Source organism: Rhipicephalus sanguineus, chromosome 2 (assembly GCF_013339695.2).
Source record: "Rhipicephalus sanguineus isolate Rsan-2018 chromosome 2, BIME_Rsan_1.4, whole genome shotgun sequence".
Lineage (NCBI taxonomy): Eukaryota > Metazoa > Arthropoda > Arachnida > Ixodida > Ixodidae > Rhipicephalus > Rhipicephalus sanguineus.
This window is the reverse complement of record NC_051177.1, coordinates 80,912,413-80,937,705: the sequence shown is the minus strand read 5'-3', so window position 1 is coordinate 80,937,705 and position 25,293 is coordinate 80,912,413. Positions and strand designations below refer to the sequence as shown.

The following is a 25,293-nucleotide window of genomic DNA, read 5'->3' as shown; positions in this document are numbered from 1 at the left end:
GGTCGATATCGTACATCCTGAATAGGAACAATATGTTGCACATGCATTGGGAAAGAAAGCTTTCCGCACAATAGGAAACATTCATTGTGGAAAATGTCAGCAGTGTTAAAGGCATAGCTGGTACGTCTAGCTTTTTAAACGTGTAGTTCACATACACGTAAAATATATTACGTGTGCTTGACATACACAACATGTACAGTTATAGAGAATGAGAAAGAGTTAGAAAGCTTCGAATCTCTCCCTTCAACTGTGGATGTTTTGCGAAGCATGTTTATGGTAGCTCTTTATAAGGCAAGGTCGGGGCTTTCGCAAAGCGTGGCCAGGTAAGCGTGGAAGTGCTTGTGAAGGCCAGCAATTTTAGATGCGAAGCAGTATTTTCTCGGGGCTGTGTCCGGCGGCGATGGTAGCGTCCGCGCTCCACTGCGCATGCGCCTACTCTCTCTCCCACTCTCCTCCTTTATGCAGGTGTTCGGTCGCCTTCTCTCCTCTACTCCCCCGCGCTGCAGCCGTGGCGCAGCCTCTCCTCCCATGGGAGGCAGCGGCGCCGCAGCCAAATACTGCCTGTAACCCACGCTCTCCTCTCCCTCCCCCATTTCATATAAGCGCGTGCGCTCGGTCGGCTTCCGTCATTCTCGCTTCGCTCCCGTTCAGATGAGTTGTAACGTCAAAGTCTGCACCAGTCGTTCACTCGGCGCTAACGGAAAGCAACGCACAAACACAACGTATTGATAACACAAACACTATATACAAACCTCACACACTAACGGAAACGCCGAGTGAACGTAAAGGAAACTTGGTGCGCGCCCCGAATGTTGCTTCGCATCACCTCATGGTTCCCTTGAGTGGCAGATGGTGTAATTTTGTTTTTGATGACAGTAGGCGCATGTCACGACAGCGGCAATGCAGCGACATCACTGACGATGATAGCGTGTCGACAAAGGTATGACGCCTTATTAGTGACCCGAGCCACGAATGACATTCTAGTTTCTCTTCCAAGTACTTCCGGTCGAGCGCTTACTTCCGGTTTTCCGGGTATTCAGAAAATGCGTTTTGAAAAATAAAACTGGCACGAGATTAATGGTTCTGGGTCAAGGTAAAAGTTATATACGTATGATGTCGGATCATATAAGTTTAGTTAAAATAAGGGCCGGCCAATTAACTAACAGGACAACTAATGAAAATAATTGAGTGAGTAAACTTAAAGAGCAGGCGGTCTACTTGTGAGCATCTTAGAGCAGCTGGGATCGTTGCGGCACCTGGCGCTTTTTTCTACGTGGCCTCCGAGATCCGCTTCGGCAGCGCGATGAAACAACGTTAACGCAAGGAACACACCACGGCACACGAAGGCCGAGGTGCGAGTGCCACAACAAGACGCCTATATCAAGGATTAGGGTCTCCCCTAATATTTTGTTGCCCTCCGTTGCGCAGCGAAGCCGTGGGCAACGGTGACTCCGGCGAACGTGCGAGCCGAGGTGGGTCACGCCGCCGCGTTTCGCTGCAACGCCTCCGGATTGGACTGGGGCGTGCTGGACGAGACGAGTCTCGAATGGAGACACAACGGACGCCGCGTGATGCCCACAGCGCAGCAGTCGCTGGTGGGGATGGGCCGTTCGCGTGTGCTGCACCTGCCTTCGATCCGACGCCAGGACCAAGGAATGTACCAGTGCTTTGTGCGCTTGTCGCCCAAGAGCACCATACAGGCGGCAGCCGAGCTCATTGTTGGCGGTAAGCGCATGCTTTTATTCTAAATTCATCGTTGTACTACAATGGCACGGCACTTTTGTGTGCCGATACTCTTGGCAGATCGCTTAGTGTTACAGAGAGAGAGAGAGAAACGAAGAGGAAAGGCAAGGAGGTTAACCAGGCACGGGTTCGGTTCTCTACCCTACACGTGTGGTGGGCGAAAGGGGGAATAATAGATGATATAGGGAAGAACGAACAAGAATTTAAAAAAAAGAGAAAAGGAATGGGCAGTTAGACTTAACACACACAATATGAACTCGCGCTGGTAGTTGACAGACGCTCGTGATACGGTCGTCTTCAAGTAGCACAATAGGGCTTTCGTGGCCTTATGCATGCATGAAACCGTGGGCCAATGTCCTAGTATTTTGTTTTCTGATAGAGGTCTTATTACATCAAGACGACGGAGTTTGGCTTCTAGAACACGCCGCTGAGCCTGGTAGGGTGGGCAGTGGCACAGAATATGCTCAATCGCCTCCGCAAAGCCGAATTTAAAACGTGGACAAGCGATAGAGACAAGCGGTGTAAAAATCGAAATATCGACTTAAAACTTTTCCACGCAAATGCAACTTTTCGAACTCAGTAAATGAAGACCAGGTTGAACTCTTTAACGTGCATTCAAATCTGAAGGAACGAGCTCACTTTTATTACGCCTGGCTGCTATCACGTTTCAAGTGATCGAACCGGCGGCTCAGCACCAGAATGATATAGCCGCATATTCAGAGCAGCGGTTGACGCTGTGAGGCAAAGAATGTAAATACGTTAATAACAGCGTGCGTACGAAGAAGGTCGGGATAGCCGTCCCTGTGGCGAAACTCGTGGTCCGTAATGTATTGATCGAGCCGCGGTGCATACTCCACATACCGCCAAGTGGATTGTTCTGATTTCGAAGAACAAACGCGAAACGCTAATGGAAGGGCTTTGTACGCAACTTGGAAGCTTGTACATAGAAGTTCGGTCCGAGCGAAGAGCGTAGAAAACCCGCGACATAATTGTGGCGCAACGGATCTAATTACCGACCGTCAGGGGCTCTAGTTTGCTCTGCTCATTGTACAAATATTGCATTAGCCACCGGTGCTCACGGAGACAAAATATGCCAGGCTGTAAATACAGGACGCCAATTATCTGGCTAGACCGGCACCGGCACTGTTGCGTCAGCGAAAAACGCGCAGCGTCTGGCCTTTGCTATGCTCTTCATAGGGTGCACGTCCATGAGCGCGCAACAACGAAGAAGAAAAGCTGGCACTAAAGCGAAAATGCAGCAACATTGTTATCGGTTTTTGCTTTAAAAGCATGCAGACATATGAAAGCATCGCAGAGATAGCGAATAAGCTGGTGCCCTATAAGAAAGAAGTTTGAGTCCGTGTCCTATTTAATCTGTTCGAAGATCACTAGCGTAAACTTTTATTTTGCGTTACGGTAAAATTCGTTCAGACTGGTACAGTAGTTTCCCTGTTTAACGTGCATTATAATTATTTTTGAACACGAAGGATTAGCGGCGAGGCTTAATAATGGCTCTGTCTGCAATCCCAGCTTTGTTTATTAACTTAGTATCATTCGTACGAGAGTGAAAAGATAAAGATACGTAGACAGGCAAGCTAAACACAGGTAATTCTGACTGTCTACACCGCTAGAAGGGACCAGTTACTCCAACTACGAACAAAATCGAGAGCTTGCACGAAAACTTTCGAAGACCCGCCAAAATCTGCACTGCTTTTGAAGAGAAACGAATTTGAAATCGGATAAAAAGGCGCCTGAAGGGAAATAATATCAGCATTCCACATATCTGAAGAAAGAAAAAAAAAATTCGGCAGATCCCACGCACTGTGGGAATCGATGTAATGCGAAGCAGCCAGCAAAGAGCTGCATACATCGCCTTGTTTGTCTTTGAGCCAAATGAAATCATTCATGCCATGGCATCTAGTCCACCATATATCGCATGTTTGCCATGCACGCATGCATGCACAATCTAGTATACACCATGCCAATGAAGCGCATATTCTGGTGTATACAATGCAATACCTGTTGTTTATGTTCATCACGCACTCGTGTCGTGCCATACCAATATTGGTAAATATCCAGTTAACAAAACGGCCGGAAGCACACCATGACAGCGGCATGTGTATCATATCGTACATGACATGCATAACATGATTCGCATGTTAAGACCTCTCATTTATGTTCGTCACACAGTCACATCGCGCAATACCAATTTTGGTGTATATCAAACGAGCGAAATGGATGCGAGTGCGCTACGAGTATAGCATGTAAATCATGCCATACATGACATGCATGTTATGATTTTCATGTTAACACCTTTCATTTACGTTCGTCATACAGTCGCTTCGCGCAATACCAATTTGGGTGTATATCAATCTAGCGAAATGGCCGCGAATGCACCATGAGCGTGGCATGTAAATCATGACATACATGGCATCATGTCACGGTTTTCATGTTACCACCTGTTATTCATGTTCGTCATACAGTCGCGTCACGCAATACCAATTTTGGTATATATCAAGCTAGGAAAATGGCCGCAATTGCACCATGAGCGTGGCATGTAAATCATAACATACATGTCATGGTTTTCATGCTACCACCTGTTATGTTCTTCATACAGTCACATAGCACAATACCAGTTTTGGTGGATATCAAGCAAGCGAAACGTCCACGAGTCCGCCATGAACATGACATGTAAGTCATGTCGTACATGTCATGCATGTCATGATTTTCATGTTACCACCTCTCACTTACGTTCGTCATACCGTCGTGTCGCGCAATACCAATTTTGGTGTCCATCAAGCTAGCGAAGCGGCCGCGAATGCATCATGAGTGTGGTATGTAAGTCATGACATACATGACATGCATGTCATGGTTTTCATGCTACCACCTGTTATTCATGTTCTTCATACAGTCACATAGCACAATACAAATTTTGGTGTAAAGCAAACTAGCGAAACCACCGCGAGTGCGCCATGAGCGTGGCATGTAAATCATGTCATACATGACACGCATGTCATGATTTTCATGTTACCACGTGTCAGTTATGTTCGTCATACAGAAATGTCTCGTCATACCAGTTTTCGTATATGTCCCTTCATTTAAACGGCCGCGAGCGCCCAGAGACCATGTCATGTAAATTATGCTGCACATGACATGCGCGTCATGATTTGCATGTTAGGACCTGTCATTATGTTCGTCATGAATTCTTGTCACGCCGTACCAATTTTGGTGTATATGAAATTAACGGAACGGCCGCAAGAGCCTAAGGTGGTGGAATGTAAATCATGCTGTTCATGACATGCGTGTCATGATTTTCATGATATGACCTGCCATTTATGTTCGTAATAAGGCCATGTTATGACACACCAATTTTGGTATACATCCGATTAACGAAACGGCCAGGAGAGCACAAAGTCGTAGGCGGCTAGATAGATAGATAGATACGCTGAAAGTCGCAGAAGTTCGCTAAGAAATGCTTCGCATTTAAAACACGTGTTTCAGTGACAGCCATACGCTCCTTTTAGCGAACCCGCCCAATGATTATATGTATAGATTACGACATACCTCATTTGTCAGCGCAGATGCAATGCGTGTAAAAAATTAACACACTTTATATTCTGCGTGTACAAACAAACGAACACGCAGACGCAGTCAGTCATGAGTTAGAGTTAGTCAGTCATGAGATAGAAGCTGGTCATGCTTTTGCTTTCTAGACACGGACGAATTCAGAAAAAAAAAAGCTCTCTTTTCGAGAAACCTACGCTTTCAGATAGATGCATGACATTTCTTTTTCAATAGACGCTGTTGATTAAGTAGAGGAAAGATGAAATATATATATTTCAGTTAAGTGTGTTTTTGGCTCGCATGTTTACTTAGTTTCGAGGAATCTTGTTGACAGACATTTGTGTCTACATATAGAAAGAGAGTGAGAGAAAATTAAAATTGAAGGGAGAGGGGCAGGGAGGTCAACAAAAAACATGCCTATATTGCTACTATACTCCTGGGAAAAAAAGAGAAGAGAACCTTGAAGTTTGGCAGAATGTTTTTGCAATTCACCTTTCCATCCCTCGTCTCGCGCCATTTATGAGGAGATTAGCGAAAATAGAGTCTTGCGGCAGTTAATGTGTAGCAGAAACGTCTGAAATCATTTTAACTTTTTTGTGTACATTATTTTGCTCCGCAGTGCGGAACGAAATGTGCTAAGCTGCTTCTCGAGTCGATACGGATCTCGCGTGGGTGCGCGCAAGCGAAAAAACAGTTAATACATCGCAAATAGCCGAACTGGTTGATTGAAGATATAATGTCCCTTTGCAACATGGCGTCCTCATTTGGTGACGCGACTTACTTTTGCCATTTCTGTGCACTGTCAGAGTCTTTTAGCAAGCTACGCAAATACGGTACGCAAATATGGTAAGGCCTATGGTAGCGTTCCTCCTTTCCCGCTCGTTGTGCTTTTGCCGGTGAATGCACCCCAGCACCACAAGAGCTTTTTCAAAAATTACTGTGCGGTTGTCACGCCTCATTGTTGCCTGTCAGCCGACGCATTTTTAACGCGGAGCCAGTCGTTCGGGGGGTGCACTGTCACTGGAACTGGGAGCGGGTTAAGCACAACGAGCGGGACAGCAGGAGCGTTACCCTACTGGATTACCGCGTTTGCGTACCGTATTTTTGTAACTTGCTAAAAGACTATTTTCAAGGAAGAGACCACAAACACTCAGCTGTTGGTAAAAAAAGTATTCTTGTTGCCTAAAGTTCTTTCAGAATATACCATAATTTGTTCTAACACTTCCACTTGCATTAAATTTGGTCTCGAGATCCTTGGCACCAGATTATGTAAGTTTCACTGATTTATAGACAGTCGATGACAAGGCATGTCGCAAAGGGATGTAAGAGAGTCGTAACTTGTAGAACGGCTATCGTTTCCTTTCTCTTTTCTGCACCGTCATCTTTAGATCAAGCTCCAAGGTTCAAGTCAACCTTCGACGAGGTCACCGTGCGGCCGGGCAAGCCCGTGTCGCTGCGATGCGTGGCAATGGGTGACCCGCCTCCGCGCGTCTCCTGGTCACTGGACGGGGTATGGCCCATCGACAATCGCCACGGCCGCGTACGCGTTCGTACTACAGGTCCGGACTCTAGTTCGGGCGCAAACGGGGCCGAGGTGTCCAGCACGCTGTCCATCTCGTCGGCCGAAGTCCAAGACAGCGGCTCGTACGTGTGCGAAGCGTCGAACTACGCGGGTACGGCGTCGCACACGGCTCGAATCAACGTCTACGGGCCGATCTTCGTTCGTGCACTGGGAAACCTCTCAGCGCTGGCAGGTGGCACGTTTTCGGTGCAGTGCCCATTTGGTGGATATCCTTACGGGAACATAGACTGGGACAAAGGTGAGTGCGATTCGATGCAGACATAGGCATGTGCAGCATTCTCCGTTAAGGAGGGCAAGTTGCACCACAGCGCCCACCCCCCTCCCTCTCATAATGGTCGAGTGCAAAAGAAAGCAAGGATGGCGATGGGGGCAAAAATGAAAATTACGTGATGACGTCCTTCCAAGAACGCCCGGCCTTTGATCCCCGGCCTTCTGGGATTAAAGATGGGAAGTGAATAGTTCTTGGAATGCAAATCAGGGACTCACAACTGCCATTATCGCCAATAACCTGCATGGCCCTGGACTAATAACCCTGGACCCTGGAATATAAACAATGACGGCACAGATCCACAGGTCCGACTGAGACCTTGAGCCCCCCTTCAATCAATAGGAGGGAGGTCGCCCCTCCTGCTCCCCCCCTCGGCGACCTGTTCGCACGCCTGTAGATAAAGAAGTTCCGAAAATTTCTGAAACTTCTGAAAAGAACTTCTGAAGAACTTCTGAAAATAAAAAAAAATCTGAACTTCTGAAAACTCTGAACTTATAAGCTTGGCGCGAAGTCTCCGCCATACTTTTACTTAATCGGACCTGTGACGTCATTGGTTACATTCCAGGCTCCAGGGTTATTAGTCCAGGGCCATGCAGGTTATTGACGATAAAGGTTAACATCACTCAAGCAAACAGCGTGAAAGACGGAGCCACACATAGTGGGTCCGAAGTGAATCACGATCTGACACGCACCTTCTTTGATATCTAAAATTAATACTAGTTCAAGAGAACAGACAAATCAGTGTTGCTATGTATTGCATTCCAATAGTGCGCACTGCATGGCATGAGCATACCGCTTGAGACTGCTTCAAAACGCGTCACTTATATAGGGTCAATAATCTAAGAGGATTGAAAAAGAAACCAACAGCTTCGGAAAGGCAAGACATTATGTGTTCCTTTTGGCCTTTGCTAGCTTATGTACTAGGTGGTACTTTTGTCCTTGCTTTATCACCGTCCCTTGAATAGAAACTTTAATTAAAAGTTCTTGCTCTTTCTATCGTATACCTGTTGTTTTCGCCCTTGTACATATTATAGAGGACACAAGCTCCTATGTAACAATGTGAATCCGCAATATGTCATGCAATAATAAATAAATTTAGAAATACTGCTTTTTCTAACCTTGTATGCTTCTTTCCCTCCCCTCTCAACTGCCTTGAATTTTGCAAAGTAGGCAGTGTAACCCGAACGAAAGACAAGAAAAAAAGGTACGCGACACAAAATATTGTGTCGTGTACATTCTTTGTCCTAAGCCCGGGTCGCGCTGCCCACTTTGCAAGATGTGTTAATTACCGACTCACTCAGCTTGCCGTTTTAATTAAGTGTCTTGCATTGTTTCCTTCGAGGATATCGCCTCCTTAGTGGATACTGCACTAGATAAGCGTTATTGATGAGCAGATATGTGTAGCTTTGTACGAACTGATGTGTTAGTCCGTATACCGTGGGTAGAGCTAGGACAGAAGTGTGTGCGTGTGAACGTTCTATTGCAAAGTGAACTCCTGCAAGTTAACTGCCCATTGTCACGTTATTTTCTTCGTTTGTTGCAATGTGCTATATGTTTTTTTTTCTTTACTTGTTCATTTTTGTTTATGAGTAACCTTTCTTGTGCACTACATAGCCTGTAGAAATGGAGTAGAAGAGAAAATATAAACATACCTCCCCCCCCCCCCCCCCCCCACACACACACACACACAGAGCAAGCCAGTTAGAGCAGAACGGAAGAGATACGCGAAAATGTTTGAGGCCCATGCACTTAGATTTAGGAGCACGTTAAAGAAACCCAGGTGGTCGAATTTTCCGAAGCCCTCCACAACGGCGTCTCTCATAATCATATCGCGGTTTTGGGACGTTAAACCCCAGAAATTATTATTAAATGATATCGCCTTACCACCAATAGCTGATACCCTGACCTCAATGCATAAAGGAACAACTAGGCTGGGTGACACCACGAAGTGTGAGAAGACAGACGCTCTGTTCTTTGATAGAGGGTCGGCAGTGGAGGAGGGAGAGGATGAGGAAGGGGTTAAAAAGATAACGCTTTATCACCGATTAGAGATTAGCGTCAGCTGCTTAAGATGCTTAACAGGCTTAACTCCGGCGCCGAGCGCGACCCATCGCAGCTGTCTGAACCGCCAATCCAGTAAGATTAGGCAAGGTTTATTTCAACGTGAGTGTGGCAACGCCGCATAAGACAAATTTCAAGCGCCCGCATTGCCTTTGGGGATCGAGTGGGTTCCGCGTCTTGGAGGTCAAGCAGCCCGTTAACTGGCTGCGCCGTTTCCGTCTTAATGAGGGACTTCTGCTATAGTGTTGGACGAGTTGAGCGCGAGAGGTCATTCGCTGTTTTCTTCCATTTCAGTGTGTGCCCAAGCCATAAGCGTATATTTATTTCTCCATGAATATCAATAAATTAGTAAGGCTTGGTATATTTTCCGGTTATTGAAACTTGCATATTCGGTTTATTTAAAGCTTGCGGTATGCTTCTCGTCTATCGATTCGAGAAGTTTGCGGCTTTTTTATATTCTTGGAATTAAGGTTCATTTATTTGTTTTGGGTAAACTTACCTGCAGCCAATGAAGAAGGATTGAGCTTACGGAGTTTTGTATGCCACGATGGGGCACTCTTCACCCGTGTTCGTTCACAGCCGTGGGGAGCTGAGAACAAAGAAGGCAGGCAAATGTTTCGTGGAGTTCAAAACTGGAGCTTTAAATCGTGACTAAGGGATCCAGTAACATTGCCTATTGTTTACAATTACTTGTTTGCTACAACGTTAACGTTATCAGCGTTGCTGAGACAGAAGGCACGGATTCAAACCCTGCCCTGGAGACCGCATTTAGATGCAATGGAAATGGAGCAGCAGCCCCCCCCCCCCCCCCCATCACCCTTTCTTAATTATTACCCCGTATAAAACCCCAGATGGCCAGCATTGATTCGGAGTTGCCCCGTACGGCGTCCTCATAACCGAACGGTGGTTCTGGCATGGAAAACCCAGAATTAATATTGTTTCTAGTGTTATCGTTTACTCTACACACATGTATGTCTCGTGGTAACATAGGTGTCCTAACCGAGGTGTTAAGTGTCCTGCTTAATCTACATCGAAAAACGCTTTAACGTATACAAGAAATTGTGCCTGCTTTCAGTCTTACGGTCATAAATGACGCAGATGGTCGGCGGCTGCCGCTGAATCAACGCCAGATGGTGTATCCCAACGGGACATTAGAGATCCATAATATGGACCGCGAGCACGACCAAGGCCAATACACGTGCACTGTGCATGGACCAGACTCCCAGGCACTCCATCGGACAACATCGCTGTTCGTGCGCAGTAAGTTAAACATTATTCGTTCACTTTGTAGTATGTATTCCTGCTTCAGCACTCTTGTATAAGCTAAGGGTTGACTCTGTGTTCGTGAGAGAACGTTTATATCGTCAAGGGAGTGTGCACAGTCCATCCTCTACGTCTTGCGGCTCCTGTGAGACGCTTGAACACCTTATTTTAGAGTGTCCCTGCATTAGATATGCAGCGGGCTCCACTCATCAAGGAATATAGACTGATTGGGTGTAAGTGTGCGACCCTTCATGATTGCCTCTTTCCGAGAAGATGTGCTGCTCGGCGTAACCAGGCCCATCAAGCCCTTCTAAATATCATGAAAAAAAACCTATTTCTCCTTGCATTTATAGATATTTTTTCCGGCATTACTACCTAGTTTTGTCTCCGTTTGTGTTATTTCATTACTTTACTCTTTTCTTTCCTCTTTGTTTCCTCCTTTGTTCCACCTCGCCACGGTGGTCTTGTGGTTATGACGCTCGACGGCTGACCCGAGGGTCTCTGGATCGAATCCCGGCCGCAGCCGCTGCATTTTCGATGAAGGCGGAAATGTTTGCGGCCCGTGTACTTATATTTAGGTGCACCTTAAAGAACCCCAGGTGGTCGAAATTTCCGTAGCCCTCCTCCATGGCGTCGCTCGTAATCATATCGTGGTTTTGGGGCGTTAAACCCCAGATATTATCTTTTGTTCATTTTCTCTATATTGCCCCTTCCTGAAGGAGTAGGCAGGCGTTGTGCCTCTCTAGCTGGCCGTTCTCATCTTGCTTCCTTCCTATTTCCTCGATATGAGAACAAGAATAATGAACACATCGAGCTAACGGAAACTGCCTAAAGGAGTACTAGACATTGGGAAAGAAGGAAAACATCACTGCATACAACAAATGCGGGAATACTGCTAATACTGGTAAAGCGGAGATAAAGATCTACATGAATTAAAACGAAAAACAAATGTATGTGACGTAAGCGTGAGGACGTCAGCATCCGACCGGTGACGTTCAACTTCGAGACAAAAGGGTTACTAATTATTATGATTATTGTTTCTTTTGCCAAACGCACTGCTTTAAGTGTCTCACTATCGGTTGCACAGGAGGTTAGCTGTTAAGCCTGAGAAGTTTCTGGTTCTCATAAAATGGAAAAATGAATATACATGCGAAAGGAAAGAGGTCTAAAATAAATTGATTTAAGAAACCATACGCGCAGGGGGTAAGTCTAGCTTTGAAGACCTTTGAGAATGTTTTAATTGATTTTTATTATAGCAAAACCATGTCATTTATGTTTAGCGATCGCTGAACTTCCTTTACTTCCCGACTGTCGCAAACTAATATTTCGGCTATTCCCAGTGCTTCGGTCTGTCAGCGATAGCTAAGCCTATTGTCCGAATTAAAATGCTACATGAACGTGCTCGATTTCACCTATACCCCCTACGCAATAAGCAAATTGCTTCGTGATAAGTCGACAGAGTACTGGAAAACTTCACACAGCTTGTACCTCCAAACATCATGAAAAAGCTGTCTACTTTCTTTTCCACAGTGCTCAGATTTTTGCTTATTGCTTAGTTACGCTTGGAAGATTGAACACCACTTTCGCGAAGAAACCGGTGAGGCCCCAACACGTCGCCGCGACGGCGTGCCTATAATTAAAATACGTGTGCGCCGAGGTTAGCTAAACAGACACAAATATAACACGAAGGAGGCGGGGCTCAATCATCCTAAGTGCTTCCATAATGACGCAGCTTTGTTAAAAACACGCCCTGTCAATGAACGACCACGTAATGGATTGCTCCGCGCGCCTCCGGCTCACGTGCGGCTCGTAGTCTATACTGAAGGGCGAATGTAAAAAAAAAAGCGAGAAAGAATGATCCAAGCCTGGAGCGAGCTCGATAAGCGCCAGCTCAGCAATGAGGATGGAATAAAGTGCACGCGATTTTGACACGAGTTTACACAGTAAACACGTTCTTGTTAGCGCGTATGCCGCAAAGTTGGCTGCTGGGAACTCACCACGTGGCACTGCACTTAATTATCGCGGTGAAAATAAAAATAAAGATGAAGCGTATTCTGGGGTTCCCGCCGGTATTCCGCTACCTTGTTTCGGGTCGACGTTGGTTGCTGAGGCGTTGGTTCACACTCGTTGAAATTTAATAGAACGATGCATGACGAAGTATTACAAAGTTTCAGGAGAAGTCATGAAGCGCTGTTTACGAGAAAGTGGAAAGTTTACGCCTGCTGTACGCCACAGTTTGTTTGCAGCTTTCAAAGGCGCTCGGGAAGTTGGGATCCGCGGCAAATTAAGCCTTGCCCATCGTGATCGCTGGCGCTGAAATTTTAGAACCACTATGGGGCAGTTCCGAGAGTCGCCGCAATGGTGAGGTCTGACGAGACCACGAAAACTATTCTAACTTATTTTTCTTCACGGTGCTGTGGCCGCGCTGCAGAGATACATGCCAAATGCAATTTGAAACAGAACGAGCGCTGATTTTCAGCGCACACATTCACTTACATATAGATACACATACCAGTCTCTGCAAGCGCTTTACAACGCGATAACCGGGTGGGCTTTTTTACATTCTTCGTTTCTATATATCTTAGTATATTAAGTTCAAAGCCTTAAATGCCTCATCAAAGGCGAAATTTCACCGTCGGTGGCGCTGGCGTCGGCAGGAGTGAGGCAAAATATCATCCTCGTGTGATGACGTCGCGCTATGACGTCATCATGACGACACAGGAAGCGAAAATGTGTGGTGTCATTATGATTTCACTATAACGTCACATGATGACATCACCACATGAATTCGTTGCTTGGTCAAAGATGGATCGATCCCGGAGGCACCACAAAACCCCCTGAGGTGCAGACCGCTTTCAGTGTCTCCGATCCCGGAGGCAATGCAAAACCACGTTTGGTGCAGACAGGTTTCGGAGGGGGGGGGGGGGGGAGTCATACAATCTACTGAGACGAAAAAGATGGCATGTAAGTATCGCTGTCGATTTTCCTTGCAAATCTTTTCCAGGAAAGTCCGAACTTGTTCGTAGCGTCGTTAAATTTCTACGGCCTTGACTTACGACTTTCGCAAACCTCCCGCAAGAGCTCTCTTTTACATGGATATGTGATCCCTCCTTCCCTACCTCTCTCCCCTTATCCTCTGTCGTTCCTCGACAATTCGCAGCCGGACCGCAGATAACGCCGTTCGGCTTCCAGGCCAACCTGCACGAAGGGATGCGTGCGGGCCTCACTTGTCTCGTGCACGCCGGAGACCCACCTATCCGCATCGAGTGGCTACGCGACGGGAAGCCGCTGGTGCCGGGTGCCTACCCACTCCCCGACGTAGCCGTGCTCTCTCCCGAAGGTGGCTTCGTGTCCACACTGACGCTACCACGCCTCTCGTCCCGCCTCAACGGAAACTACACGTGCCGAGCCGCGAACGAGTACGCGTCAGCCGAGCACTCCGCAGAGCTACTCGTTAAAGGTGCGTTCTCAAACAAAATGCTTTAGAATGAATATGTCCTGACAATGCTCGCAACCAGCCTCATCTTGTGTATTCGTTCTTCGATTATGCGGAATAAGTGCGCCCAGATTTCTGTATTCTATTACTGGTCAAGTCTCATAATAAATCATGTCGAACAGGCTGGCGAATTATATCTCTTACCATTGAAGGCGTTTGAACAAAACGAAGACCAGAAGAGGCACAATAACACTGGTACAATGCGGTTATGTGCATTGTTACATATTCTCTTTTCTATTCAATATTTGCCAGTTAGGGAAGCGAGAGTTCGCTTCACAGCGGTGTGTAGCGGGACCTAAACGACGCCACACGATGCTATATAGTGAGTGCACTCTCTGGCAGTGCCTACACCTCTGTCCAACAGAAAATTTGCGATAATCGTCAGCGTTATGATAATACGTCAGAAAGGTTGCCGCCAGTATGATAATGCGGTAATCGTCAATGCGATAGTAAAAAACAAAATTACGTTTGCCGCCTTCAGTGCTGCCTTCATCTAAGTCGCTGCTTTGACGAAGACAAGTCCACTTGTCGAAACGATGGCAACAGCGACATTCCACGTAAAAATTTTGTTAAGTAATTCTTTTTAATAAGTGCACGCGGGGCATATCGTTCATGAACAATCCAGATGCCAAGACATTTATCAATCTTATTTTGAAAAAAAAATTATCTTGTTCAAAGGGCATCGTCGTCTCACTCTTTTCCATTCATTCATTCGGTCACTCGGTCGTCGAGATGAAACTATCAAATCCATGATATTCAACCCGATCAAGGATGTATGTTTTAGCCAGAAATGTCCATGTCACTATCACGCTTGCAACACAAAGGAAGCAGTTATATCACGTACGTTAATGCACCTTGAACTCGCAGTGCCTCCTGCCTGGACTATGGAGCCCAATGACACGACTGCCGTGACGGGGCGCTCAGTTTACGTCGACTGCCAGGCTAGTGGAGTTCCCCAGCCCCACATTCGATGGAAGAGTTCTTCAGGTGAAGGCTTTACTCCGTAGCATGAAGCCTGCTCTGAATACGTTTCACGGAATGTTCACAACGTCTACCCATCGCTAGAGTTGCGGCCACCGTCAAACACAACCAGACAGTTAGCGAAGCTGTCGCTAGCGGTGAACCAGTGGACATCTACCGCTATAGCAGCTGACCTTTACTAGCTTTGTAGGACGCCAAGAAAGATAGTTGCTGCTAGCTAACGAAGCCGCAGACAGAACGCTTTGACTAAACGAAGTATTAGAATTCTGAAGCATTTCTCTTTGTGTAGCTGCCTACCTAATTGTCTGTTTATTAATGAAAATTAATTTAATGAGTTGATTGAAAGAGCAAACGGCTTTCTTGTGAGCAGCTTGGATCGTTGCGCCACCTGGCGGAGCAGATCTCAACCCCGCGCTTCTTTTTATGTGGCCTCGGAGATCCGCGTCGGCTGTGCGACGAAACATAAGTGAACATGTAACGTGAAAACTTGGGCGAGTTGGCGACGCACGAGGAACCACAGCTCAACTACCGAGACGAGGCCGGTAAGTAGAAGGATGAGCAAGGCGCCTTGTTCGTCCTTTTTCTTATCGACCTCGTCTCGGTAGTTTTGCTGTGGCTCACCAAGATAGTTAACCCAAGAATTCAACAAAGTCAACCCGGGCACACGAACACCGAGGTGCAGGTGTTACTACCAGACTCATAAGTCAGGCATTACGGACGCCTCCATTTCTTTTTAACCAGTTGTATACTTGCTTACTTGCACAGCCAATGCCTTCAGTGTAACTCAACGAAATACCTTCTTTTGCAGAGCCGGTCAGTCCGGCGTCGCAGTTCCGCACCATCATCAGCAACTCCCGCATCCATATCCTAGTCAACGGAACACTAAGCATCCGCAGCGTGGAGCCTGGGGACGCCGGACTGTATCTGTGCGAGGCCTCGAATGGCGTAGGATCCGGAATAAGCCGCGTGCTGCATCTTACTGTGCGAAGTGAGTTACCGACTGCGAGCTTACAACCGTGTCTAGCATTTATTTATTTGCCTTTTAAGGTAAACATTCCTGTGACAAATATGGTTCACTCAAGTTTTCGTTTCACTACATTCGCATCTCATTAGCTTTCTTAGTACAGTAGCCGTTATGAATCACAGTGAAGAAAAACAACTTTCATAACGTAGCTGTTCTATAACAAAGATTGGTCACAAGCGTAAGCAGCTATCAGTGTTTTATTGACATAAAATATTTGCATTCGAACAAAATTATCTTTATAGTGAATAATGGGACGGTTTGTGGCATGAAACAATAAATGTTAGCAGTATTTTTTTCTTCTCGAAGTGTAGTTTTTTGCGAGTGTTTCGTGCACTTGGTCGTTGTTACGACCACCACTCCGGATGTTTGACCCACTGCTCTGAACATTCATTACACAGGCGCGCCACGCTTTGCAAGCAAGTTCACTACTGTGTCGGTACGTCGGGGAGAAGGCACCGAACTGAACTGCCCAGCCCAGGGAGATTCCCCCATACGCTTCCACTGGCTCAAGAATAACCTACCACTCAACGTGCTAAAAGAGAGGAGGTGATGTAATTGTTTCAAGTTATAGAGTTAGCAAACTACAGTCTACAAGCGATAAACAGCGCAACATCAACACTCGACGAATAGGGGGCCAGAAAGCATGCCATTTGTTGGTTTCGTGCTGTTTTTCCTTCAAAAGTGAACCTCAACCCATTATCTCAATTTCCTGCATTGATTTATGAATACGAAGCTAAGTTAAATGTGACTATAAGTAAGAGGCGTAATGTGACGCTAAAAATAAAAAAAACAAGACAGAAAGCTCGCTGATACAGCCTCAGCGTGCGATAGACATCCCTCAGGTCTGTCTTATTGACCGGACGCACCGAGAAGAATAGGCTCCGCGTTAAAATCAATTGGAAGCGAGGGAAGGCTAACGCTGATGCGTGCTGCTTGAAGCAACGCAAATATAAGACAATGGGAAATGCCTGTCATATGCAGTGCTAAAGAAAATAAGTATCGATTCCTCTGTAGCTAAGACACTATTTTTACAGTGCCACCGCCACATACGCGTCAGTGCATTTATTGATCATTTCCTTTTTTTTCGCTCCCCCCTCTCTCTCTCTCTCCCATCTTTCTACTCCCCTTCCCTTTCCCCCGGCGTAGGGTAGCCAACCGGACTGCTGTCTGGTTAACCTCCCTGCCTTCTCCTTTTCGTATTCCTTCCTTCCTTCCTTGGGAGTTAACGTGCAATGTTAAAGCCACAGAGCATGGAGGATCGGCGAGGTCTGGTGGACCAGGCACGGGCTGCAGCGTTAGCCAAGGAGCGCCGCCCACTACTGGCGGAGAAAGAATACTTTCTCGCTGTTTCGCACAATAAATGTATATTCCTCCCTCACCTGCAGTTAAACAGTGGCGTCATTTCCATCTACAGGTGCGGTGCGTTTTTCACCCTGTTTTGTAGTATCAGTATACCCTTCCATTGCAGTGGCATCAAAACCTCCTCGTGTGAGACTATAGGCTAAGCCTCCAGTTCGATATCGATAACATCAAACTCCGAAAGGCCACCAAAACGTCGCCATAAGTTGGCAACCATGGTGAGCTAAAGCGTGTAGAAATTCTGCAGAAGCATTGCGTTGTCGTGAAAGCACGAAATGTATTAGAACTGGCCACGAGTACGGCGTGACGCGTGTATTTGAATGCTCACCATGTAAGATGATTTAACAAGTTGTTTTACATGCGTGCAATGTAAATTACTGAAAAATTTAGATAGAATTGATTCTGCGGTAAAAATACAAAACGCGCTCTATAGCAAGTTATTACTTTCTATTACTAAGCTGCATAATTTTGCAAGGAAACGATTCGCAATATAGAGGAACAAAGTGCCGGATTATAATTTATATTATGCTGCGTCTATTTCAGGTACTCTAGGGTGGAAGATAGAAATGGTGACACCACGGTCTCGAGGATTAGCATCCATCAGGTGGAGAGGTCAGACAACGCCGTTTTTACCTGCCAGGCTGCCAACGAGTTCGGCGAGGATTCGGCCAATATTCAACTTACCGTCCAAGGTCAGGACTAATGCAGCACCAGCTGCTCATGATACGCCTTTTTAATGAATTGGCATTAGGAGTGTCGAAGTGTGAAAACGCTGTACAATTGAAAAGTAAAGGTCACTCCTATGGGCGTATCTTGTCACGAAATAGGGATCATCATTGCTCTTGCTTGTGTTTCCTCTCCAGGAATCACTGACTTCGCTACTTTCCTATCTGGAATGCTACGCCACGCTGAGAACGCGTGTGCCGTTTATCACCTGCAAGTACCGGACACAGCATCAAGGATAGAAAAGACGCGCGAGACAGATTAGGATTAATATTTGGAGACAAGATAAGCTCCAAATGAGACAAGCTTAACGTGAAAGTGTGCGATCGCGCTAAAGCCCCTTAGATGTAGACATATGGCGGCGATATATGTACAGACCGGAAGTAGGCTGAGCCTAGACCGGAAACGGCTCAACTACGAAACTTAGTGGTCGACCATAGCTGGTTAAGGTGGAAAAGGGACTGGAAAAGGGAATCGGAAGTAAAACCAAGACCGTGATTGGGTACCCAGACATCACGTGACAGAAAAGAGACGTGTCGTTAAAGAGGAGACAGAAGTACCACGTGACGTAGCGGAAGCCTAGAAACTAGAACGGATACGAAGCGAAAGAAGTGCCCTCGACTTGGAGCTCACGCATTTTTCTAGCAGTTAGGCTAAGTAGATGCTAAATGTCTTTTTTTTATTGACATGATGTAAGGAGATGTTGGCGCACAAATAAGGCACCAGCTAAATGTTATTGTAATGGGAAATTCAAAATCATATCGACCGAGGGTTCATAAATACGCACATAAGTATTAGCAGATTAGTGCCTTTTTATATCATGGCCATAGAGATGCGGCCACAGTGGTAGAGATTGAACCCATGGCCTCAAAATAGGCAACCCAACGCCCTAGCCACAGGCCACCTGAGCAGACGTATTTATTTTCGAGCTCAGAAAGTCTCTTAGTTAAATTTAGCAGAACGATTGTTTAGTTACGACTGATGTAAAAAATTAACGTCTTTGTTTTTAGTTTGATTCCACTGAGAGCTCTCTGCATTAGTACAGCTTCATTGATTAAGAGAGCTACTTCGCCTTTTATCGTTTAATCTGTTAACGCTAATGTCTGATAATTAAATGTAGAGAACGACCGAGTTCGCTCTGTGGCCGTCTTTAATATAAAAAAAATTTCTCAACTATGCATATGCCCATTTAGCTTTCGATAGTTAACTTCGTTTTAATTTCGCACATTTATCTCTAGGCAGCGGAACGGGTCTGTACTCGTTCCCACCATTTGTAGATGTTTTTTTTCTGTTCGGATGTATGTATTTGCTTGCGCCCTGATTTAGAGCTTGCGCGCAGTATTTCCGAATCGAAGATTTCACTTCGGCCCCGGCTGAACTCCAATCAGAAGTTTCCGTAATACCGATAAATCCGCAAGCCTAATATTCGCCTTCCTCGCAATCCGGGTTTAATTTCTGTCATTACTGGTTCTATATTTTTTTAGTTTCCGAAAAGGAAAGCCGAGCCAAATAGCGCTGCGCTTTCTCGTCGCAGCTAATTAGGGGAACAGAGAGCGCAATTATTTCGGCTCAATCATTAGCAACCCTGGCGCTGTAGCACTAGCATTCGATTTCTCCCACAAACTAGATCTCTATTGCTACTGCATCTGCGGAGATACCTCGTGAATTTGCAGAACTTGAGAAGGAAAGTTATAATCTGCTTTTGAAAAAAAAAACAGTTTGTTATATCTAAAACATGCCAGCAAGCTTTAGGCATCAAGTATCCGTAGGTGTACCACCACGTATTTTTTTTAAATACAAATTTATATGCATGCTTCCTTAATTTAAAACGCGTCTGTAGCATCTGGTCAAGCTGTAGAGGGGAATTCAGCTCAACCCTCGCTGAAATTTTTGACTAGTCATGAAAGCGATTTCGAGATATTGTCAATAGCTGGACAGGCTTCGTTTACAAGGCAATCAAGGAGAAGTTAAAGTAGAAGAGTCTTAACTCGTACAGAGATAAAAAGGCATCGTCTTGGAAATATGGCTGAAATATGACTTTAATCCGCTTCTTTCGTACGTACGCCTAATGCGTTGCCCTCATTTAATTAAGCCAGATTTGATATGTTTTTTCACGCTATATATAGGTGGTGTAGTAAGGGTAACCATGGCTACCCTACACATGAGGAAAGGGGAGTGCAAAGATAGGAAGCAACCGAGTCACTGTGCTTATATCCGCGGACGAATGTGGGGATAATAGCGATTTCTCTGATAACAGCTCTCCGCGGTGGTTGCCCTTCGGAGGGGGCGAAATGCTAGAGGCCCGTGTGCTGCGCGACGTCAATACACGTTAAAGAACAACAGATGGCCAAAATTTTCCACGCCCTCCACTTCGGCGTGCCTCATAATCATACACTGGTTTTGGCACGTGAAACCCCAGATATTAATATTACCGAAAACTGCGCTGGATGAGTGCGTTAAATGCCAACCATGCATAACTGCCTATCATAAGGGGCGGGGTGACATTTTTGTGAATGTCTAACATTTGTCGTTACTCATTCGCTCGGCGGTTGCTGCACGCAGGACTTTGGGCGCAGGACGATGGAATCTGTATAGCTTGTGCACTACCAGCGCGAGATTATGTTGTGTACGTTCACACTAACTCTTCATTTCTTCTTTTTCTAGCTCTTGTCCTTTCTCCTCTGTCTTATCCCTTTGCCCAACCCTACGTGTAGGGTAGCCAACCGAGTCAAAGCTTGGTTAACCCCTTGGCCTTTACCCTTCGTTTCCCTTTCTCTTTTCGTACGTGACAAATTTGTCTTTATCTCCCTATTGTCTCTCTATTGCGCAGACGTGCCGGATCCTCCAGTGGATGTCGACGCCAGAGAGGTGGGCAGCCGCACAGCTCGGATCACGTGGTCTGCTCCATTCACGGGAAACTCGGCCGTAACGCAATACGTACTCCACTGGAACACGATCGATGGTGAGCCCAGCACTGTGTCCCGTGCACTGCGTGGGGCTTTATTTAGAGAGTATATGACCGTATCAATGCAACACTTTTCTATGTCCAGCCCTAAATTTCTTACTATTACGTGACAGTATTCTTACTTGAACGAGAAATATTGGCTTTTCACTAAATGTGTACGTTCGTATAATGGAGTTCTTGTAGTTGTAGTTTATAGAAAGACTGAGAATGTGTGGCATGTGTGTAATTTATAAGGACAGAGTACACTGAAGGCTCAGTAAAGCGTTTTGATATGCAAGATTACTTGTTCCACCAAAGCTCCAGATACTCAAGCATTCGTTTTAGGTCGCCAAATAATCATAAAACTTAAAAACTGAAGTCGCTTTTTTTTTCGCGCTTAATATTGTGATATTAACAGTTGAACATAAACACGCGCGCGAGAAATCTCGCAGCCCATCAATAAACCAAAAAAGGGTACATTAAAACTTACTTCATCACGTACGAAATACACTGTAGTGTGTTGGGACAATATCTAACAGCGAGATATATTCACCGATCAAAATGCGCGGGTCGTCCGTGTTGCGCGCTATTTCTCTGTGCTATTTCTCTGTGACTGTGCTATTCTCTCTGCAGTTTCGTACCATCTTTGCTACTGTCAGTTCCGATGAACTTTCTTCAGCGTGCGGTGTATGGGGTTTCTCCTTTGACCGGTCGCAATGGAAGGGTCGCAATGAAAAAGTGATGCCACGATGTGAAATTGAAAACGCGACATATGAACTAGACGTCTGCTGCGACGTCTTACGCCAAGTAGGAGAGAACCGCCTCTAAGAAATCAATCAACAACGGTGCCATCAACCGTGAAAGTCTACGAGGTTGCTTCTAAACCTATTTCTTTTTTATTTTTTCGCTTGTTCAGCTTTTCTTTTCTGTGTAGGTAATAGCCCTGAAGCCATAGCTGCGTGATGGAAATGCTCCATGGATGCGTGACGTGGATGGTCAGATGTCGAATCAGCGGTATATAACGTTGCACAAGACAGAATAGATCTTAGAAGATGAGCGAGGCGTTCCTGAACACCTAAAGTACAGTAATCGAAGAAATACAGAATAATCTGCCAAAAGAGCCTGGCAGCAGAGTAGATAACCTAGCGACGATGGAGCCGCATCCTCAAATAACGAAAGCCCTGGAGTCAAATTTGGAAATAGCATGTGTGTCTGTCTCTGGTATTAAAAAAAAGTTCTCGGTCGAGCTGCGTGCGCTGGCACTAGAAGTAGCGGATGGTTTATTTTTTTTTTGTTTCACGGGTCAGTACATTTAACGACTTTTCAATGTCGAGAGCGGCCACAAGTCTACATGACTGCCGCCTTATATACGAATTATGGGTGAACGCAAACTTCTCGCATACCAACATTTCGCCTGGTCCACATATTTCTTGGTATCGAAGCTTCAAACAGTGGTAACAGTTCTCGTTAACGTGGTTCGCCTCTGCTCACTGCGCCTGTGTGCACAAATTACGCCTCGAATGTATTTTCATCATTTTTGAACCCACTCATGCGACATTGCCTCGCGGCCTCATGTGCCTGTGTGTGAATTACGAAGACAGATTTAGTTTTTTTTTCACTACAGGAAAGTATTTTCTTCTTACCTCCAGGAAAGGGATATAAATCTTATGTTGTGCTAGCCTTGTATTTAAAACTAGCTCTTGGCTTACATGGTATATTGGTTGTTATCATAGAGAACGGCTTATACTTGTTTAGTACAGATGTAATAGCGAATAAAGGTAAACTAGAGCCTACCGAAACTAAACTGTAATAGGGACGCTTACTTGCGGCGTTTTAATATTTACTTTATATTAAATTTTCGGCAAATATCTGCAGAAACATGAGTCCGTACCGACAGCAAGACACTCTTCAGTGCCAAGCATTCTCGGGAAGAAAGGTGGCGTTCATCTATCGCAATCGTTTTTATAGAGTCACTCTTTCTCGAAACATTAAAATCAGGTGTAAAGCAGCACACTCGATCAGTCGAACTCGATAACAACTGCGGCTTCGTTCAGCGCCATTAAGTTCTGGTCGTCCGGCCTGCCGAGCGAATTTTAAGTCTCGTCCAGCAAGAGCAGAAAAAAAAAAGGAAATGTTACTACGTATCGTGCACCGAACTTCTACATCCAGCAAAATGGTTATTGCTTCCAGTTGTGCCAGGCATCTGCGTCGCCGTTTCGAAAACTTGTCTCTGCGGCGCCGTGTCTGACCGCCAGAGGACGGACACGATGGCAGCGTGTTCTCGTTACACGCCTGTTATCTTTTTCTGCTTTGCCCCTGGAGACTACGCAGTGGTTCCCACAGAACGATGTTCCCAAAGGAGGATGGGGGTCGGGTTTCGAAAGCACTCAGACGGGGGGCCGTCTTCTCCAAAAGCGTTTCTTGACGAGCGAACAAGAAGAGAGGTCGCATTCCGTTGCGGCGATCCGTCGGCGGCATCCCCATCATCGTTTCCCCCTGCCAAGTCGTTGTCGTCATCGATGTCGCATCTGCTTCTCAGCGCGGTGGTCAGGTCCGCTAAGAGCCCGCCTCATTGAAAACGCGTCTTCTCGAGCGAAACGAAATCCCGAGGCCGGCCGTTGCGACGGCGCGATGGTTACGCGACACTGTCCTGTCTGCGAGAAAACGAGGGCTGTGGTTGAGCGTATCACTGTGTCTTTGCTTCTTGCACCACACGACCGGTATAGCTTATCGCAAAATGTTATATTTACTTTAATCAGCAGCCTTAGTACGTGTCTTGTTACGTTTTGTTGTTGCTATTGGTGATGTTGTGTGAGTTTGCTGAAAAAAAAATTTCGAATCTGCGCTCTGGAAATGACGAAACGGGAAGCTGGAAAATAAAAGTGACGACGGCGTCTTCACTCGAAAGCTAAACTTCGGCGAAAATGAAGATTTAATAGACAACCACTTTTTGTTTACGGATTAGCGAAAAGTTTTCGGGCGATGCCGAAAACTATGCGAACTAAAACTCTCCAGTAACAGCCTCACGAATAAAGATCAAATCACCATTGGTGCCGCAGACGCGTCACGTCAATGTGCCTGCGTCTGCCTTCAAATGGTATGTGCGCCTGTGACTCTTCAAAATTTGAATACGAAGTGGTTATTATCTGCTCTTTCATCTGGAATCAACTCAATAATTTTCGTGTTCACAACAGACATTTGTTTTTCTATTCGAAATATAAGGGACAATAACACTTGTAGTTCAGGGGTAGCACGATATATACAAGTGGTTAATTTCTCGAACAATACTGCTGCATGTGCGTCATTGTTATTTAGAGCCAACAGGTCATAAAGGATCCAGCGGAGTGGCTAGCTTTTACTAAAGAACAGCTCACTCTAAATGCGGTTGCCTCGCACTCTTCTTGTATCAGTTTCCTTTCTAAAACTTTGTTTGTACTCAGTATGACTCCGTTTACTTCCAGCTAGGCCACGTGCGGCGCTGTAGCATTAAAGGGGTCATGAAGCACCCCTTGGGCTTGTTGAAAAAACACATCCTGCGGAAAGCTGACACGGCTATGAACTGCTCTGCCAAATATTAGAGTCGTGCGCGCCGCGTAATGGCCACAAGCGGAGCGCGAAGTTGCCGTTTCCCCAGGCACCCTCTTTTCAAACAGAGGCCGGTTCACACTCTCGTCGGTGGGCGGGGCGTCTGTCCGTTTACGTCGCGGATCTGTCAGTTTACGTCGCAAGAGACATAGCATGCTTATTGGGCGATAGCCGACGTAAATCGAGAGCGGCGTTCGGATCAGATGCGCTTCTTGCCGCGGGGTGCCGCCACTTGCCGGCGCCGCACTTCTCAGTACACGATAGCCGCACTCGCGCAAGCGAATCACAGCGGGAGAGCGATCGCGTTTCATGACGCGCGCTGACGTAGCTTCTTTCCCCCATGCCATCCCTCCCTGTCTAGCTTCCAGTGCGCTCGTCGGCACGAGAAAAGAGAGAAAGCGCTTGGGGCGTGCGCCAAACCCCCGTAACTCCGCTGATTCTTGATGGATTCGAGAAATTTTTGCGGCAATCGATTCGGGAGGCAGTACACTCCGATACTGAGGTCATTAGATCATTACTTGGAAAAGTGGATCATGACCCCTTTAAGCTTTGCTCTAAACTTTGCATTAAACTTTGCACCAACCTGTATATGAATATCTCGTCCCATGCCACTCCTTTGTTTAATCACTTCATGCCATTTTCATGCGGCACACAAAGCAGACGAGTTTCAGTTATTTCTTATAAGCCCTTTCAGTTTGCC

At 46.0% G+C, this 25,293-nt stretch overlaps 1 protein-coding gene across 1 annotated transcript in view; it reads left to right on the top strand.

Annotated features, from left to right (window-relative positions):
• Nucleotides 1-25,293, top strand: part of LOC119381697 (Down syndrome cell adhesion molecule homolog) — a 151,470-nt gene that overhangs the window by 105,130 nt on the left and 21,047 nt on the right. Inside the window, exons 7-15 of the mRNA XM_049412870.1 lie at nucleotides 1,429-1,725; nucleotides 6,696-7,127; nucleotides 10,317-10,478; nucleotides 13,642-13,941; nucleotides 14,845-14,964; nucleotides 15,767-15,946; nucleotides 16,381-16,528; nucleotides 17,885-18,033; nucleotides 20,895-21,026. Coding sequence (XP_049268827.1) covers nucleotides 1,429-1,725; nucleotides 6,696-7,127; nucleotides 10,317-10,478; nucleotides 13,642-13,941; nucleotides 14,845-14,964; nucleotides 15,767-15,946; nucleotides 16,381-16,528; nucleotides 17,885-18,033; nucleotides 20,895-21,026 — 1,920 coding nt within the window. The remainder of the gene's footprint in view (nucleotides 1-1,428; nucleotides 1,726-6,695; nucleotides 7,128-10,316; nucleotides 10,479-13,641; nucleotides 13,942-14,844; nucleotides 14,965-15,766; nucleotides 15,947-16,380; nucleotides 16,529-17,884; nucleotides 18,034-20,894; nucleotides 21,027-25,293) is intronic.